The sequence below is a fragment of the Macadamia integrifolia genome, chromosome 12, assembly GCF_013358625.1.
Source record: "Macadamia integrifolia cultivar HAES 741 chromosome 12, SCU_Mint_v3, whole genome shotgun sequence".
Classification (NCBI taxonomy): domain Eukaryota; kingdom Viridiplantae; phylum Streptophyta; class Magnoliopsida; order Proteales; family Proteaceae; genus Macadamia; species Macadamia integrifolia.
This window is the reverse complement of record NC_056568.1, coordinates 10117768-10134845: the sequence shown is the minus strand read 5'-3', so window position 1 is coordinate 10134845 and position 17078 is coordinate 10117768. Positions and strand designations below refer to the sequence as shown.

Here is a 17078-nt window from a genome sequence, read left to right as displayed (position 1 = left end):
TTTTTTTTTTTTTTGATAAATAAATAAGAAAGCAATTGGGGAAAGAGAGAATATAGAAAGATATAAATTTTAATATAACTATAGAATGATATTGTTAAATAAAAACATTTCACAAAGGGAGAGGAACGTGATAGAGATAAGGAAACTTTTTTTTTTGAGTAGAAATAGATAAGGAAACTAATATTTAATTATAATAGTTTTAAGATTTTTAATGTAAATATAGAATGATATTATTATATAAAAGATATTTCACAAAGAAGGAAAAGAATTTCGAGAGAGAGAGAGAGATAAGGGAACTAAAATTCGTGAGAGTTTGAAAGTGAATAGAAGACATGAGAATTTATTAAAATTAATATTTAATTATAAAAAATATAAACAAATCTTGAAAGAACACACATTGAAACAATAAAAAAAATCCCTAAATTATAGGGTTTTAAAGAGAGCAACGTGAGAGAGAGAGGAGGGTTCTTTTGATAAAAAAAAATACTCTTTAAATATAGGGTTTTCTTTTTAGGAAAGACAGATCTGTTTTTTGTTTGGTAAAAGAAAGATAGCGTGTGAGAGAGAAAGGAATATAGAATTTTTTAGAGAGAAATATATATTTTATTTCTTTGGTAAAAAAAAAATCCTAAATTATAGAATTTTAAAGAGAGCAACGTGAGAGAGAGGAGGCAAAGGTTAGAAAGGAAATTAGAAAAGTGAGGGAGGGATAGATAAGGAAAGGAATCTGAGAGGAATAAAGAAATTAATTTTTTAGAGAATATTTAAATATTAAAAAATATTAAAGGGTACCAATAATATTGCAAAAATAAAAAGGCTTGACAAAAGAGATAATGAAAAAGATAATGTATTAAAATAAGTAAAATGGATAAAGTGGTCTAAGAAAAGATTAGCCACGAAACATGAATACATGTTTTTATATAATAGTATGATAGTATGATAGTATGATGTATAAATTGGGAGTGTCAATTAAACACTATCTTAAGTACAATTATCAAAGTCCTTATCTAACGTGTTAATGCATGTTGGTAGATTTCAATCCCGGTGGAATGAACTTCATGTGGGTTTTGTTTGGTTGCAAGGAAAATAAATGGGAAGTAAATCAAATTGATACTAAATTGGGAGCTTTTGTAATTATTATCTCACATGATTGTGTAATTAACACAAAACATTCTTTATATGGTTATTAATATTTTACTTTACGTCGCCAGCAAATTTCTTTGATCCAAAAAGTAAAACAAAAGTTACATTTGAAGGGTATAATTAGGTTCCGTTTGGTGTCGTTCTAAAAAAACATTTTTGAAGTTTTTTCGTTCTATTATAACAAAAAAACGGAATAAAGTGTATGGTGCGTGCGCTTATGGTCTGTTTCTATTTTTTTGAAACAAAAAGTGGAAAAAAAAAAAAAACTGAGAAAACGAGATTGGAGTTCTGTCTTCCCAGTTTTGTTCCATTTTATAAAAAAAAGGAACTATCATTCCCGATAAAAATCTGAAATTTTGAAACACCATTTTTTCCTTTAAAAACGACATTTTGACACAGAAATTGACATTTTCGTTTTTGACATGAAACTTCGTTTCTATAACAGAAACGATACCAAACGGAGCCTTACCATATGCCATAGACAAGCACACCAATGAAGTGTGAGAGAATGGTTTTATACATAGAGGGATAGAAAGATCATTTCATGTAAAGAAGAAATAAATAGATTGATAGGTACTAAAATAGCCTCTCTTAGGTGCTTGAACCTTTTCCCTTATCAAGTATGATAAAAGATTTTAAAAAGTTACCCAATCATGTTTACAAGACTTTCTTTTCTTTTTTTTTTTTCCTTTCAAAAATTGATTTCATTTTCCTTTGTTTTCTTTTTTACTTACAACTATAGTTATTAAATTTGGATTCAGGAATTATTCGGATTAATTCGTTTCATTAATTCAACAATTCAATCAAAAAAGCGGAGATAATAAAATTCGAGTTCGGATTCTGATTCGGGAATTATTCGTTTACAAAAATAAAAAGCGGACAAAATATTCGGATGTTACTTTTAATATTTGCAATACTTGTTTCATATTATTTACCAGTTATCATATGTACATAATATACAAATGATATGAAAATAAAAAATAAAAAAATTAAATATAAAAATATTATATTTAGCTTTTTTTTTTTTCTCTAAACTATTTTCCTATTACTCAAATAATTGAATCAGAGAAAGAGAGACTGAGAGGGGTGACTAAGCACAAATTTAGTTAGACCCAAGTCACCCACCATGCATATTCACTTTAAAGACTAGAAAGAGTAACGATTGTAAGACTTAGTTAAACCAAAATGAGGGGAGAGGTTTTTTATTTTTTTGGTAGAAGTGTGAGAGATTATCTCATGAAAAATAAACTTTGTCGGTTTTATGTTAAAAAAAGAAGACAAGTAACATTAGGATAATAATTGCATAATAATCGCATTATTTTCTAAAGGCTTATTGACTTATTCAAGATAAAAGTTTTTTTTTTTTACATGGGATAAAATTCAGTTATAATTTGAATAAAATTCGGTTCGGTCAAATTATTCGTGAATTTTTAAAAAATCTATAAAATTCAAGAATTTTTCAAAAAAATTTATTTGATTAGAATTCGGACCAAATTATTCGTAAAATTCGATAAAATTCTTTTCGATCGAATTATTCGTGAATAATTCGGAGAATTTAACAACCAGACAGAGCTGTAAGGTGACTAGTTAAGCGCAAAGAGCTTGAGTCTAAGGCTTGGGCGGGCCTCCACTTGTAGCCCAATGACCCAAAATTCCCTTCCTCCAAGAAGCCCAGCCCAATCAGCCCATTAAATTTAAATAAATATGATTACGGGCTGGATAGGGTTTCACAGTTGGGATAGGATTGACAGCTCACCGGTGACTGGATCCTTTAAAAGGACTGAGAGAAGTAGGACCTACCCCTTTCATTCACTTTTGGACTTCAAAGAAAAGAGAAGGTGGGACCAGAAAAGTTCAGTGATATCATCATCACCCTCCAAAAGGAATCTTTTGTGGATTTTATATCCATTTGTGTTTGGGGACTTTTTGTTTCGAATTCTGTAGTTGGGGAAGTGGGATCTTGTAGGTAGGAAGTGTTTCCTCTTTTGTTGTGTGTGTGGTCAAGAAAGGAAGGAAACAAAGTCATAAAGATGTTCCAAATCCAAATCAAAGCAGGAGGAATCGATTTCTGTTTACAAGCTAAGCAGCTCTGTTACCGATCTTGCGATACTGAGAATGCTGAGCCCGCCGAAGACGACAGACCACCACCACCACCACCATTTCTCTTCTTCGAAGGAAGGAACCATTATGAATCCGCAGGGACAAGGTTCTTCTCCTCCTCCTTACCCATGCCATTGTTGTTGCAGTGGTGGTGGTGTCAATGGGGAAAGGAAATCGTCATCGTTTTGGTCGTCATGTCCACCTGGTTTCAGATTCCACCCAACCGACGAGGAACTCCTCCTTTACTATCTTAAGCGCAAAATCTTCCGCCGCCATTGCCTCAACCTCGACATTATTGTCGAAACCGACATCTACAAGTGGGATCCTGAGGATTTGCCTGGTAAGTGTTAACTATTAACTACCATTATCATTATCAATTTCCCTCGCTTTCTCTCTCTTTGCGCTTCCATTGCTCTGGCTAATGATTGGATTGGATGGGTAAAAAATGATGAAATTTTAGGTCAATCGGGGTTGAAGAGCAGGGATAGGCAATGGTACTTCTACAGTACGAGGGACAAGAAGTACCCTAACGGCCCTCGATCCAACCGTGCCACCCTTCACGGCCACTGGAAAGTCACCGGTAAGGTTCGGAACATCTGCTGCAATAATAACAGGATCGTGGGCACGAAGAAGACTTTGGTCTTCTACAAGGGCCGTGCTCCGTCTGCTGATCGCACCGACTGGGTCATGCATGAGTATACCATGGACGATAGCCAGCTTCCGGATTCCCAGCTTTTCCCTCATCAGGTTACATTTCTCTCTCTCTGCAAATTTCAACTCTCAATGCTCCTTCAAAGGAAGAAAAAAAAATTCCTAATTCCTGTTCATTTATTTATTCGATTACAGGAATCCTATGTTCTGTGTAAGGTTTACAAGAAGAACGGGCTTGGTCCCCGGCAAGGCGAGCATTATGGGGCACCATTTTCAGAAGAGGATTGGAACAATGACCTTGATAATAATCTGCCGGATGATAACTTAGCCACCCAAAATTCTTCTTTAAATGGAGATGCAGCTAATATTAAGCTAGAGGAAGAGATTTTGAAACGAATCACACCTGAACACGAAATTAGCCAACCCATCACTACCAACGTTTGTAACTATGTACCCCATCAGGTATCCAGACTCTAGACCAATAAATTTCTTGCTTAAAAAAAAACACTTGCATTATTGCATGCATATTGCAATTACCATGCTAAAACAAAAAAAGGGAACTATACAATGAAGTTTATTCGTTTCCATGCTTATGAAGTGGGATTAACATATATGAAAGTTTTAAAGGGTTTTTTTGGTAGATTATGCATGTCATCCTCACTTCTATTTGTGATATCTTTTCCTTGGTCAATCGGCATAAAGTTAACTCTTTGTTCAGTTGGATCAGGTTGATATTGATTTATGAAGCCTCAATTTTGTATACTTGCAACATTTACTGTCATGGTTATATCATCGACTTTAGTAGTTTTCCTTTAAAATGATTGGTTTTTTCCTATGTTGCCTGGACACTTCAAAACATAGCTTGCCTGTGCCTGATATTTGTGGACATCAGGACTGAAACCAGCACAGCAGAGAGAGAATTTCAGCACAACCTATGATAGTAGTCTATGACTACCCATACGCATATGATGTGCCACAACTCAAAAAATTTAAGTGCACATGCCTGCATATAAAGATATTTTGATATTTTAAAATACTTAATGAAAATTTTGTGTGGTAAAAAAAAAAAAAAAGCCAACCTAGTGCACAAGGCTCCTGCTACTACAGGGTCTGGGAGGGACAAATGTACGCAGCCCTTACCCCTTGCTTTGCAAGAGAGGCTGTTTCCAAGTTTTGAGCCTTGATCAACATGTTGGAATGTAGTAGAAAATATAATCAGAAATGTAAAAAAATCCCCTCAGTCCAACACCTCATGTTTGTTTCAAATTCCAGCTGCCACACCGATATGAAGTTAAAATTCAGCTTATGTTTAGTGTTGATGTTCAATGCTATGTCTGAGGATTTCGATTAATTTTAATCAAGCTTTTAGGTGACGAGCAGGTGGTAGTGGCCACCTATCCACTGATTCCTCAGAGATTCTTTTCATAAATTAAGACATATTCCAATGTCATTGCGAGAGTACTTTGTTTTTCTGGTTATGCTTATTGTACAGCAAACCATCTGAGTAAACAATAACACCATTATGTAAATAGCCAAATTGGAATAATTTGCTACTTGCCAATGGTGGAAAATAAATTCAACAAAGCCTTACCCAACTACCTGGGTTGGCTACATGAATCCTGTTCTGGTATTCCATATTTTTTATGGATGTATCTTTTGTTACATTGTTAATGTTAATTGTCTTTTCTCACTAACTCCATCTATGTTCTTTCAGTTTTCCCCCTGCCTTAGAGCTTTCAACTTGCACCTGCTAATGGCTGAAATCAAGTGGTCAGGAATAATTGGATCTCTGTGCTGGTAGATGTGGTAGTCTTCAATGCAAAGAGAGTCGTACACAATTAAGTTTCTGTAGTGCAGGCTTAATTACAAGGAAAAAAAAATTAACAAAATTCTTTCATCAAATCAGGCTTTGGGGACTGTCTCAAGTCCTACATTAGAAGTTATCAATTCGTCACTTCCAAGACGTTCTGTGAATTTGCTTCTTACTTAATTTAGTTGCATTTCTTTGGCTAACTTATCTCTTTTAAGAATGTTGATGTTTCTGTTCAAGTTAATGGTAAATTTTTATATTGAATGTCCTATGAACTATTTCACATGCCATAAAAGTCATATACACCTCCCAAATACAGGGAAGTGTCTCCCACACACAGCCCTTCCATTGTGGGGTCAACCGAAATGCGTCTAGAATAAACCAACTTTCATGGATGCTTAACCAAGTCCGAAAGGGCTATGGCAATATCCATTACCCAAGGTTGGTGAATTGTAACTAATCTTACTGTTCTCTGAATTGCATTCTGAAAAGTTTTTTGAAACCCCCACAAATTGAAAAAAGAGAAGGGAAAAGCTCTGAAATGCTTGGTGACGAGTAACATGCAAACTGTTGCCTTGTGGACTCTGAACCAGAATGATATCACTGGCCGTAAATAATGATAACCTCCAGTGTGTTATATATCGTTGTTTTTGCTGAACATCCAATGTACTGGGGTTGCCCTATACTGAACTTAATTGCAGCTTCTGTTTAATATCTGGAGTGAAAGAAGCAATTCTGAACTTAATTTTGGGTGGCTAGTTAAAGATAAAGATTGAACGAGAACAAGTAAACCAGAGGAGAGAAGAGAGTAAAAGGTTGAAGGAGAAGAAGATGAAGAAGAATAGGAGAGAGGAAAGGAGAAATGATGGTAGAATGTTGTGTGTGAGAAAATGATACCCCTCATTCATATATTGCTTCACTAATATAATATGAGGAATTACATACACCTCCTTAGGGAGGTAAGGGGGAAAAGAACAATTACAGTATAAGATAACTAGTTCCTAAACTACCCTTAGTACACAAACTCTAACACTCCCTCTCAAGCTGGAGAATAAATGTCATACATTCCCAGTTTGGACAACAAAGAACTTAATTGATGATGGATGAGCCATTTTGTGAAGGCATCCCATCCTGCCAATTGATCACCGGTCCTCACAAAAAGGTGTGCATATGTAACCAGAGTCAATCTTCTCTTTGATGTAGTGTCGGTCCACCTTTATGTGCTTTGTTCTGTCGTGTTTCATAGGGTTATGGGCTTTACTTGTAGCAGCCTTGTTGTCACACTAGAGGCTCATGGGTGCCTCAATATCAAATCCTAACTGTTGGACCAGCCTTCTCAACCAGAGGAGTTCACAAACTCCATGAGCTATAGCTCTAAACTCTACCTCTGCACTAGATCGAGCCACGACAGGTTGTTTTTTGCTCCTCCATGTGACCAGGTGACTACCCACAATTGTACAATAGCTCGATTTATATTTTCTGTCAGAAATTGAACCAACCCAATTAGCATCAGTGTAGCCTTCTATCTTCAAATGATTATACCCGGCATACAATAGTCATTACCTTGGGGTGGACTCTAAGTACCTGAGGATGCGATATACAACATCCAATTGTTCACTCTTGGGGGGTATGTATAAATTGATTCACCACTATAATTTCATAAGTTATATCTAGGCGAGTTAAAGAGAGATAAATTAACTCCCCACAAGTCTTTGGTATTTCCCTGCATCAACAAGACTACAAGAGAAGGTCCACAATTTTCTCCCAACTTATGATTCTGATCAATAGGAGAGTTTGCTAGCTTGCAACCTACATCCCTCTTTCTTTTAACAAATCAAGAACAATCTTCCTTTGACATAAGTTTATTCCTTTCCTAGACCTTGACACTTCAATCCTCAAGAAACATTCAGGACCCAAATCTTTAATCTCAAATTGTTGGGCCAAGTACGTCTTCAATTTCATTATGGGAACCTTATCATTTCCAGTCACAATAATATCATCCACATAAACAATAAGGGTTGTGATTGTACCCTTACCTTGCCAGGTAAACAAAGTGTGGGCTGCATGACTTTGAGAATACCCATTATTCAGAATGGCCTGTCTAAACCTCTCAAACCAAGCCTTTAGAGACTTTTTGAGGCCATATAAAGCTTTCTTAAGAAGGCACACTTTCCCTTATGTTGAGGGAATCTTGAATCTTGGAGGAATCTGCATATACACCTCCTCTTCTAAATCACTATGGAGGAAAACATTTTTCACATCTGACTGATATAGTGGCCAGTCTTTATTAGCTGCCAATGATAAGAGAACTCTCATAGAGTTGTGTTCAGCCAGATGAGCAAATGTATACTGATAATCAATCCCATAAACCTGACTATATCCTTTGGCTGCAAAACTGGCCTTGTATCTTTCAACTACAATATCTGATCAGTATTTGACTGTATAAACCCATCTGCATCCAACTGGAACTCTCCCCTTGGGAAGATCAACCAGTTTCCAAGTGCTATTATTTCCTCAAACATGGCTTGCTTCCACTTGGGGTCAGACATGGCCTCAGAGATGTTCTTGGGAATGGAAATGGAGGAAAGGGCAGCAGTAAAAAAGCAACACCTGTGGGAGATAGGGCATCATGGGAAACATACTGGGATATAAGATTAGTACATACTCTCTTTCCCTTTCGAATAGCAATGGGAAGATCCAACTTAGAAAATGAAGGAAGAGTTTTACCTGACTGAGGAAGGTGGATCAAAAGAGGACTCTTGGTAGATCTTCTTTTCACTTCTTTTGTACACAAGTAACTCCTTATCCTTACCAGAACCAGCATCAGCATCAGCACCTGAATTATCGCAAATATGAACAATATCCACCTCTTTATGTTTTCCAACATTAAACTGGAAAGGAGAAATGGGTAAGGTTGTGAGAAAAGGAATGACATCAGTAGCCACTTCTCCCCTACTATTCTCCCCCTGAAGAGGATGCTAAGAATGAGCAAAAAAGGGAACAAACTAAAAAAAGGTGACATATTTGGATGGAAGTCGTTGGCGGGAAGATGGGTGATAGCATTTATAACCTTCAGTAGAGGGGGAATAGTGGAATACCTAAGGAAGATGCATTTGAGGGCCTTGGGATCAAGTTTAGTTTGATTAGACTTGGAAATATAGACATAACTGACACACCTAAACACCTTGGGGGGGGGGGAGAGAAAACACAGGTCTGAGGGGACAATGTTTCCAAAGGGGATTTGGAACAGAGGAGTTTAGTGGCATGCGGAATGCCGCAGAAGAAGAGCCTCAGACCGAAAGTCATAGGGATAGGCATCTCAAAGTGGAGACTCCTAGAAACTTCCAACAAGTGATGATTTTTCCTCTCAGCCACCCTACTTTGTTGGGGTTTGGCAACACAAGGATTTTGATGAATAATGCCATTGTCAGTAAAAAAAACTTCTGGAGACCACCATACATGTATTCACCCCTTTATCTGAATGAAAAATTTGAATACGGGTAGATAACTGAGTGAGAACTAGCTGATAGAAACTTCTAAAGATACCATAGACATCACCTTATGTTTCATAAAAAAAGGTCCAAGTGAATCAGGAATAATCATCAACAAATGAAACAAAATAGCGATAATCGTATAAAGAAGTAATGGGAGAAGGTCTCCAGACATCAGTATGTAAAATATGAAAGGGAACAATGGATCTATTGTTATGGTAAGGATAAGGAGGCCGACAATGTTTAGAAAACAAACAGGGTTCACACTAAAACACATGGGAAGAAGGAATAGAAGAAAACAAGTGTGGTAATTTTTTCTCATAATACCAAAAGAAGGGTGGCCCAGATGTCGATGCTGCAACATCACAAAGTCAACAATACTGTTGTCACTACTCCCACACGTGTAGGACTGAGTAGTAGGTAGAAGGGATGTTCCAATATCAAGAAGGTAGTCTCTTTTCCTCGTGTCCACTGCCAATAATCATCTCTGTCACAAAATCCTGAAAAACACAATGAGATGAAAAAAAAGTAAACACAACAATTCAAGGAATTGGTTAGGTGGTTCACCTATAGGGAGAGTTTAAAGTATCTCTGATACCGATACGATACCCTCCGATACGTATCCTAAATTTAGCCGACCGATACGATACATGAAATTTTTAAAATCCTTTCATATCGATATATATATATATATATATATCCTACGATACATATCGCGATACATACCGATATGCATCGATACGATACGATACGTACTAATACTCTATGAAAAATATAAAATCAAGGTGAAATGTACGTTTTGGTATATATCGGTGAGTATCGGTACGTATTGGTGAGTAACAGTACGTAACGGTACCAGTACGTATCAATCGGTACGTATCGGTATGCATAGTTGGCACGGTGCCAAGGCGAACCAAGACGGTGTAGGGTTGTCTAAGCGCTTAGGCGAGAAGGCGCCCGCCTTAAGGGGAACAAGGCGAACAAGTGTTATTTTTATTTTTCCTATTTTCTAACATTATTTAGTAAGTTATATATACCTTGTATCATAAAAAATCAAGATTAAGCCATATCAAGTCATTAAAAATAAACATTTAGCCACATCAAATCATAAAAAATTAACATTAAGTCATATTAAGTTATAAAAAATCAACATTTAGAGAAATGCTCTTATTCTATAATAAGTTTGACTGGTCAAATGATTTTATTTTTACATGAGACTTTTTGTATTAGTTATAACATAAAACCAGCTTTCTAACAAGTCTAAGATTACTTAAATCTAAGTTACAATGACAAAGTTATGCTTCAGTCAAACTTATTTTTAAGTGCGCGAATACTGTCAAAATCGCCTGAATGAAAATAATTTTATGAATATCAAAACAAAATTATTATTTTACCGGACTTTTGGTTTTTAACAATGTTTTAACATGATAGAATTTATAAAATTTTCATAATTGAGAAAAACCCTAGCATTTAAATGTTGAAAATCGTCTCTATAACCAAAATCCAGTTTTTGGACTGGGGGGTTGACTTTTTATCCTTTTGGAATTTGATTTTTAAACTATTTTTATTGGATTCAAATAGGGGGTATTTGCTTATTTATGAATAATATCTTAAGTAAATGAAATAACAAATATTAAAAACTGCCAAAACACAAGGCGACATACAGTGCAACAAGGCGGCTGTCACCTAGGCCCCAAGCAAACCGCCTGGATGCCTAGTCATCGCCTAGGCGATTCCTTGACAACTATATCGGTATGTATTGATTGGTACATATCGGTATGTATTGATCGGTACATATCGGTATGTATCGATCAGTGAGTAGCGGTATGTATCGATACAGTGCGCTACGGTTATATAATGGCCAAGATGGGTAATTTTTCAAAAAAACACGATTTTTTGAGGGGTTTTTGTTCAAAAGTTGCTTACAACCATATTTTTCTTTAACTAAAGTGGAAATCAAGGTTGGGAACAAGGATTTTACATTTATGGGACAACTACAAACCTTGAATTCTTAGTGCGATACCCTCAATTTAATGTTTATGCATAATACATGTTATCAATAGCTTTTTTTAACCAATTTTTTTATGCAAAGGTGTTTTAAAAAGTATTCCCTATCTATTTATGTGTGTATCTTAGTGTATCTCCGATACGATATGATACCCTCCGATACGTATCTTAATTTTGGCTCTCCGATACGGCGACCGATACCGATACTTTAATCCTTGCATACAGGAGGTTAGTGTTAAGCACAAGAACATGAAGAACTGAGTCAAGGGAAATAGAAGAAGTAACATGGACACTCCCCTTGTTAGAACTGGAAGAAAGAGAACCATCAGCGATAGTTTTCATAGCGTCATGGCGACCTAAGGCAGTGGAAGGGTGGCTAATCGATTTGGCGATTTCGTGATTTCGTCATGGCATTGCCATGGTGATCTAATCGCCCATGTGTTATTTTTTATTTCCCCTATTTTCTAAAGTTATTTAGTATGTTACAAATATATACCTTATGATATAAAAAATCAAAATTAAGCAACATCAAGTCATAAAAAATTAGTATAGTCGCGCTCACATCAAGTCATCAAAAATCAACACGACTTATTGATATTTAGAGAAATGCTCTTGTTCTATAATAAGTTTAATTGGTCAAATGACTTTATTTTTACATGAGATTTTTTGTATTTTATTTTNCTGAATGAAAATAATTTTATGAATATCAAAACAAAATATTTTTTTACTGGACTTTTGGTTTTTAACAATATTTTAACATGATAAAATTTATAAAATTTTCATAATTGAGAAAAACCCTAGCATTTAAAAGTTAAAAATCGTCCCTATAACCAAAATCCAGTTTTTGTTCTTGGACTGGGGGGTTGACTTTTTATCCTTTTGGAATTTGATTTTTAAACTATTTTTATTGGATTCAAACATGGGGTATTTTCTTATTTATGAATAATATCTTAAGTAAATACATTTACTTGAATGATATTTGGCATAAATAAGTGCCGAAACACAAGGTGACATGCAGTGCAACAAGGCGGCTGTCGCCTAGGCCCCAGGCAAACCGCCTGGACGCCTAGTCGTCGCCTTGGCGACGCCTTGACAACTATGGAGGGAACAATGTTTCCAAAGGGGATTTGGAATAGAGGAGTTTAGTGGCATGCGGAATGCCGCAGAAGAAGAGCCTCAGACCAAAAGTCATAGGGATAGGCATCACAAAGTGGAGACTCCTAGAAACTTCCAACAAGTGACGATTTTTCCTCTCAGCCACCCTACTTTGTTGGGGTTTGGCAACACAAGGATTTTGATGAATAATGCCATTGTCAGTAAAAAAAACTTCTGGAGACCACCATACATGTATTCACCCCTTTATCTGAATGAAAAATTTGAATACGGTTAGATAACTGAGTAAGAACTAGCTGATAGAAACTTCTAAAGATACCATAGACATCACCTTATGTTTCATAAAAAAAAGTCAAAGTGAATCGGGAATAATCATCAACAAATGAAACAAAATAGCGATAATCGTATAAAGAAGTAATGGGAGAAGGTCTCCAGACATCAGTATGTAAAATATGAAAGGGAATAATGGATCTATTGTTATGGTAAGGATAAGGAGGCCGACAATGTTTAGAAAACAAACAGGGTTCACACTAAAACACATGGGAAGAAGGAATAGAAGAAAACAAGTGTGGTAATTTTTCTCATAATACCAAAAGAAGGGTGGCCCAGATGTCGATGCTGCAACATCACAAAGTCAACAATACTGTTGTCACTACTCCCACACGTGTAGGACTGAGTAGTAGGTAGAAGGGATGTTCCAATATCAAGAAGGTAGAGTCTCTTTTCCTCGTGTCCACTGCCAATAATCATCTCTGTCACAAAATCCTGAAAAACACAATGAGATGAAAAAAAAGTAAACACAACAATTCAAGGAATTGGTTAGGTGGTTCACCTATAGGGAGAGTTTAAAGTATCTCTAATACCGATACGATACCCTCCGATACGTATCCTAAATTTAGCCGACCGATACGATACATGGAATTTTTAAAATCCTTTCATATCGATATATATCCTACGATACATACCGATATGCATCGATACGATACGATACGTACCAATACTCTATGAAAAATATAAAATCGAGGTGAAATGTACGTTTTGGTATATATCGGTGAGTATCGGTATGTATTGGTGAGTAACAGTACGTAACGGTACCAGTACATATCAATCGGTACGTATCGGTATGCATAGTTGGCACGGTGCCAAGGCGAACCTAGGCGGTGTAGGGTTGTCTAAGCACTTAGGCGAGAAGGCGCCCGCCTTAAGGCGAACAAGTGTTATTTTTATTTTTCCTATTTTCTAACATTATTTAGTAAGTTATATATACCTTGTATCATAAAAAATCAAGATTAAGCCATATCAAGTCATTAAAAATAAACATTTAGCCACATCAAATCATAAAAAATTAACATTAAGTCATATTAAGTTATAAAAAATCAACATTTAGAGAAATGTTCTTATTCTATAATAAGTTTGACTGGTCAAATGATTTTATTTTTACATGAGACTTTTTGTATTAGTTATAACATAAAACCAGCTTTCTAACAAGTCTAAGATTACTTAAATCTAAGTTACAATGACAAAGTTATGCTTCAGTCAAACTTATTTTTAAGTGCGCGAATACTGTCAAAATCGCCTGAATGAAAATAATTTTATGAATATCAAAACAAAATTATTATTTTACCGGACTTTTGGTTTTTAACAATGTTTTAACATGATAGAATTTATAAAATTTTCATAATTGAGAAAAACCCTAGCATTTAAATGTTGAAAATCGTCTCTATAACCAAAATCCAGTTTTTGGACTGGGGGGTTGACTTTTTATCCTTTTGGAATTTGATTTTTAAACTATTTTTATTGGATTCAAATAGGGGGTATTTGCTTATTTATGAATAATATCTTAAGTAAATGAAATAACAAATATTAAAAACTGCCAAAACACAAGGCGACATACAGTGCAACAAGGCGGCTGTCACCTAGGCCCCAAGCAAACCGCCTGGATGCCTAGTCATCGCCTAGGCGATTCCTTGACAACTATATCGGTATGTATTGATTGGTACATATCGGTATGTATTGATCGGTACATATCGGTATGTATCGATCAGTGAGTAGCGGTATGTATCGATACAGTGCGCTACGGTTATATAATGGCCAAGATGGGTAATTTTTCAAAAAAACACGATTTTTTGAGGGGTTTTTGTTCAAAAGTTGCTTACAACCATATTTTTCTTTAACTAAAGTGGAAATCAAGGTTGGGAACAAGGATTTTACATTTATGGGACAACTACAAACCTTGAATTCTTAGTGCGATACCCTCAATTTAATGTTTATGCATAATACATGTTATCAATAGCTTTTTTTAACCAATTTTTTTATGCAAAGGTGTTTTAAAAAGTATTCCCTATCTATTTATGTGTGTATCTTAGTGTATCTCCGATACGATATGATACCCTCCGATACGTATCTTAATTTTGGCTCTCCGATACGGCGACCGATACCGATACTTTAATCCTTGCATACAGGAGGTTAGTGTTAAGCACAAGAACATGAAGAACTGAGTCAAGGGAAATAGAAGAAGTAACATGGACACTCCCCTTGTTAGAACTGGAAGAAAGAGAACCATCAGCGATAGTTTTCATAGCGTCATGGCGACCTAAGGCAGTGGAAGGGTGGCTAATCGATTTGGCGATTTCGTGATTTCGTCATGGCATTGCCATGGTGATCTAATCGCCCATGTGTTATTTTTTATTTCCCCTATTTTCTAAAGTTATTTAGTATGTTACAAATATATACCTTATGATATAAAAAATCAAAATTAAGCAACATCAAGTCATAAAAAATTAGTATAGTCGCGCTCACATCAAGTCATCAAAAATCAACACGACTTATTGATATTTAGAGAAATGCTCTTGTTCTATAATAAGTTTAATTGGTCAAATGACTTTATTTTTACATGAGATTTTTTGTATTTTATTTTTTTTTTATGAAAGAAGAATATATTAAAGAAAAGGAGCAGGAAGATAGCCAAAAGGCAGGATACAAGCCAAATTAGAAAGAAGCTAAAGGCACCACACCATCCTCAGATGAGGCAAAGGAAAGAAAATACATGAACCAACATAACACATCGCAAATTAAGTTTTCCATTCATTGGAGTTAAGATAGTATGGGGCAAATCTTATACGGTGGCTCCGTCCAGTATGGACGGTATGACCATTAAATTCTTCATATGGGATTTCCTTTGAATCATCAACATGTTGAATCACCTCAGTATCTTTAAAAAAGTCGACGATTACTTAAATTTGAGTTGTTATGACAAAGTTATGTTTTAGTCAAAAAGTGCCTAAATGAAAATAATTTTATGGACATCAAAGCAAAAGATTATTTTATCGCATTTTTTATTTTTAGCAATGTTTTACCATGAAAAAATTTATAAAATTTTTAGAATTGAGAAAAACCCTAGCATTTGAAAGTTGAAAATCTCCCTACAACCAAAAATCCTGTTTTTGTTCTTGGATGGGGGGGTTGACTTTTTATCCTTGTGGAAATTTATTTTTGAACTATTTTTATTGGATTCAAATATGAGGTATATGTTTATTTATGAATAATATCTTAAGTAAATGAAAAACATTTACTTAAATGATATTTGGCATAAGCCGCATAACTAAGTGCCAAAACATAAGGCCGCATACAGTGCAATAAGGCGACAGTCTCCTAGGACCCAGGCAAACTGCCTGGACACCAAGGCGGTGCCTTGGCTACGCCTTGACAACTATGCCACCAGCAACCCTAACTATTTCCTTACCAAAACAAATAGTGGGAGTTAAAACATTGAGATATACTGGTCATATGGTTAGTGGTTCTAGAGTCAATGACCCTAAGAAGAAGTAGTGGAAGAAGTAGATGTGGAGGCCCTTACGGTGGAGGATGAAGGATTTGGCAGTGTATGTGTAGAAGAGAAGTTATCCAAATATGACAGAACCTTGCGAAATGCTTTAATATGATCCTGAGTAAGAGAACTGGTGTTTGGCTGTAGTCCAGATTGTTATCCCATAGGTTCACCCTCAGTCATCATAATGCATGCTCTACCTCCCCCTCTCCTATTGCCATGTATACCGGGGGGGACAACTATGAAGTATCCAACATCTCTCTCTAGTGTGCCCAAATTTCCCATAGTGGTCACATCTGAATCCGTCTCTATCATTCCCTTGGGGTGGCCATTGGCCTCATCCTCCGGCCCTGATGTAATGTAGTAACACACGTAGAAAGTGGAGATGATACCCAAAAACAACTGGGGAGTATACAATCTACCCAAATATTCCTTCCCACCACTCAGAAACAAATCTACCAAGTAAAGAGAGACATATAACTCAAAGGGATCCAACAAAACCATATTCTTCAATGTATAACATCATCTCAAGGCAACACATGATGCTCAAACAATATACCTTACGGATCCAACGCAACCATAGGCTCACACACATTTCCAGAGCAAAAAAACACAAAAAAGGGCTGGTGGTAACTATATTCTAGCAGAAAATGAAGTTGTGGAGACAACTTTTAGAATCAGCATGCAAGATCATAGGGGGAGGGGATTGTAGAGGGCCCTAGGGCAATCAAAGGAAGCTTGGTTCCAGCTCCAAAGCTGGCTGGATGAGAGAGAAAAAATACCACCAAGCTTGCGGTGAAGCTGCCTAAGGCTTGGTTTGCTTGTGCCTATTTCTTCAAAGAAAAGCTTCCCTTGGTGTCACCATAATCTTCTTTCCTATTTCATGATTTCTTCTACCCTTTCACATAGTGGTTCCTTCTTTGGAACCCCTTTGTAA

The 17078-nt window shown here is 35.9% G+C and overlaps 1 protein-coding gene across 10 annotated transcripts in view; it reads left to right on the top strand.

Annotated features, from left to right (window-relative positions):
- Positions 1–3095: 3095 nt before the first annotated feature.
- LOC122058174 (NAC domain-containing protein 30-like) overlaps positions 3096–17078 on the top strand; it is a 34499-nt gene continuing 20516 nt past the window's right edge. For 8 of the 10 annotated variants that reach the window (XR_006133701.1, XR_006133699.1, XR_006133700.1 and 5 more), the window contains exons 1-3: positions 3096–3583; positions 3704–3990; positions 4090–4356. Coding sequence is in view for 5 of the 10 variants with exons in the window: in XM_042620710.1 (XP_042476644.1) it covers positions 3259–3583; positions 3704–3990; positions 4090–4356 (879 nt within the window). In the remaining 5 variants the exon portion in view is untranslated. The remainder of the gene's footprint in view (positions 3584–3703; positions 3991–4089; positions 4357–17078) is intronic. The other 2 variants (XM_042620707.1, XM_042620711.1) reach the window with 2 other exon arrangements.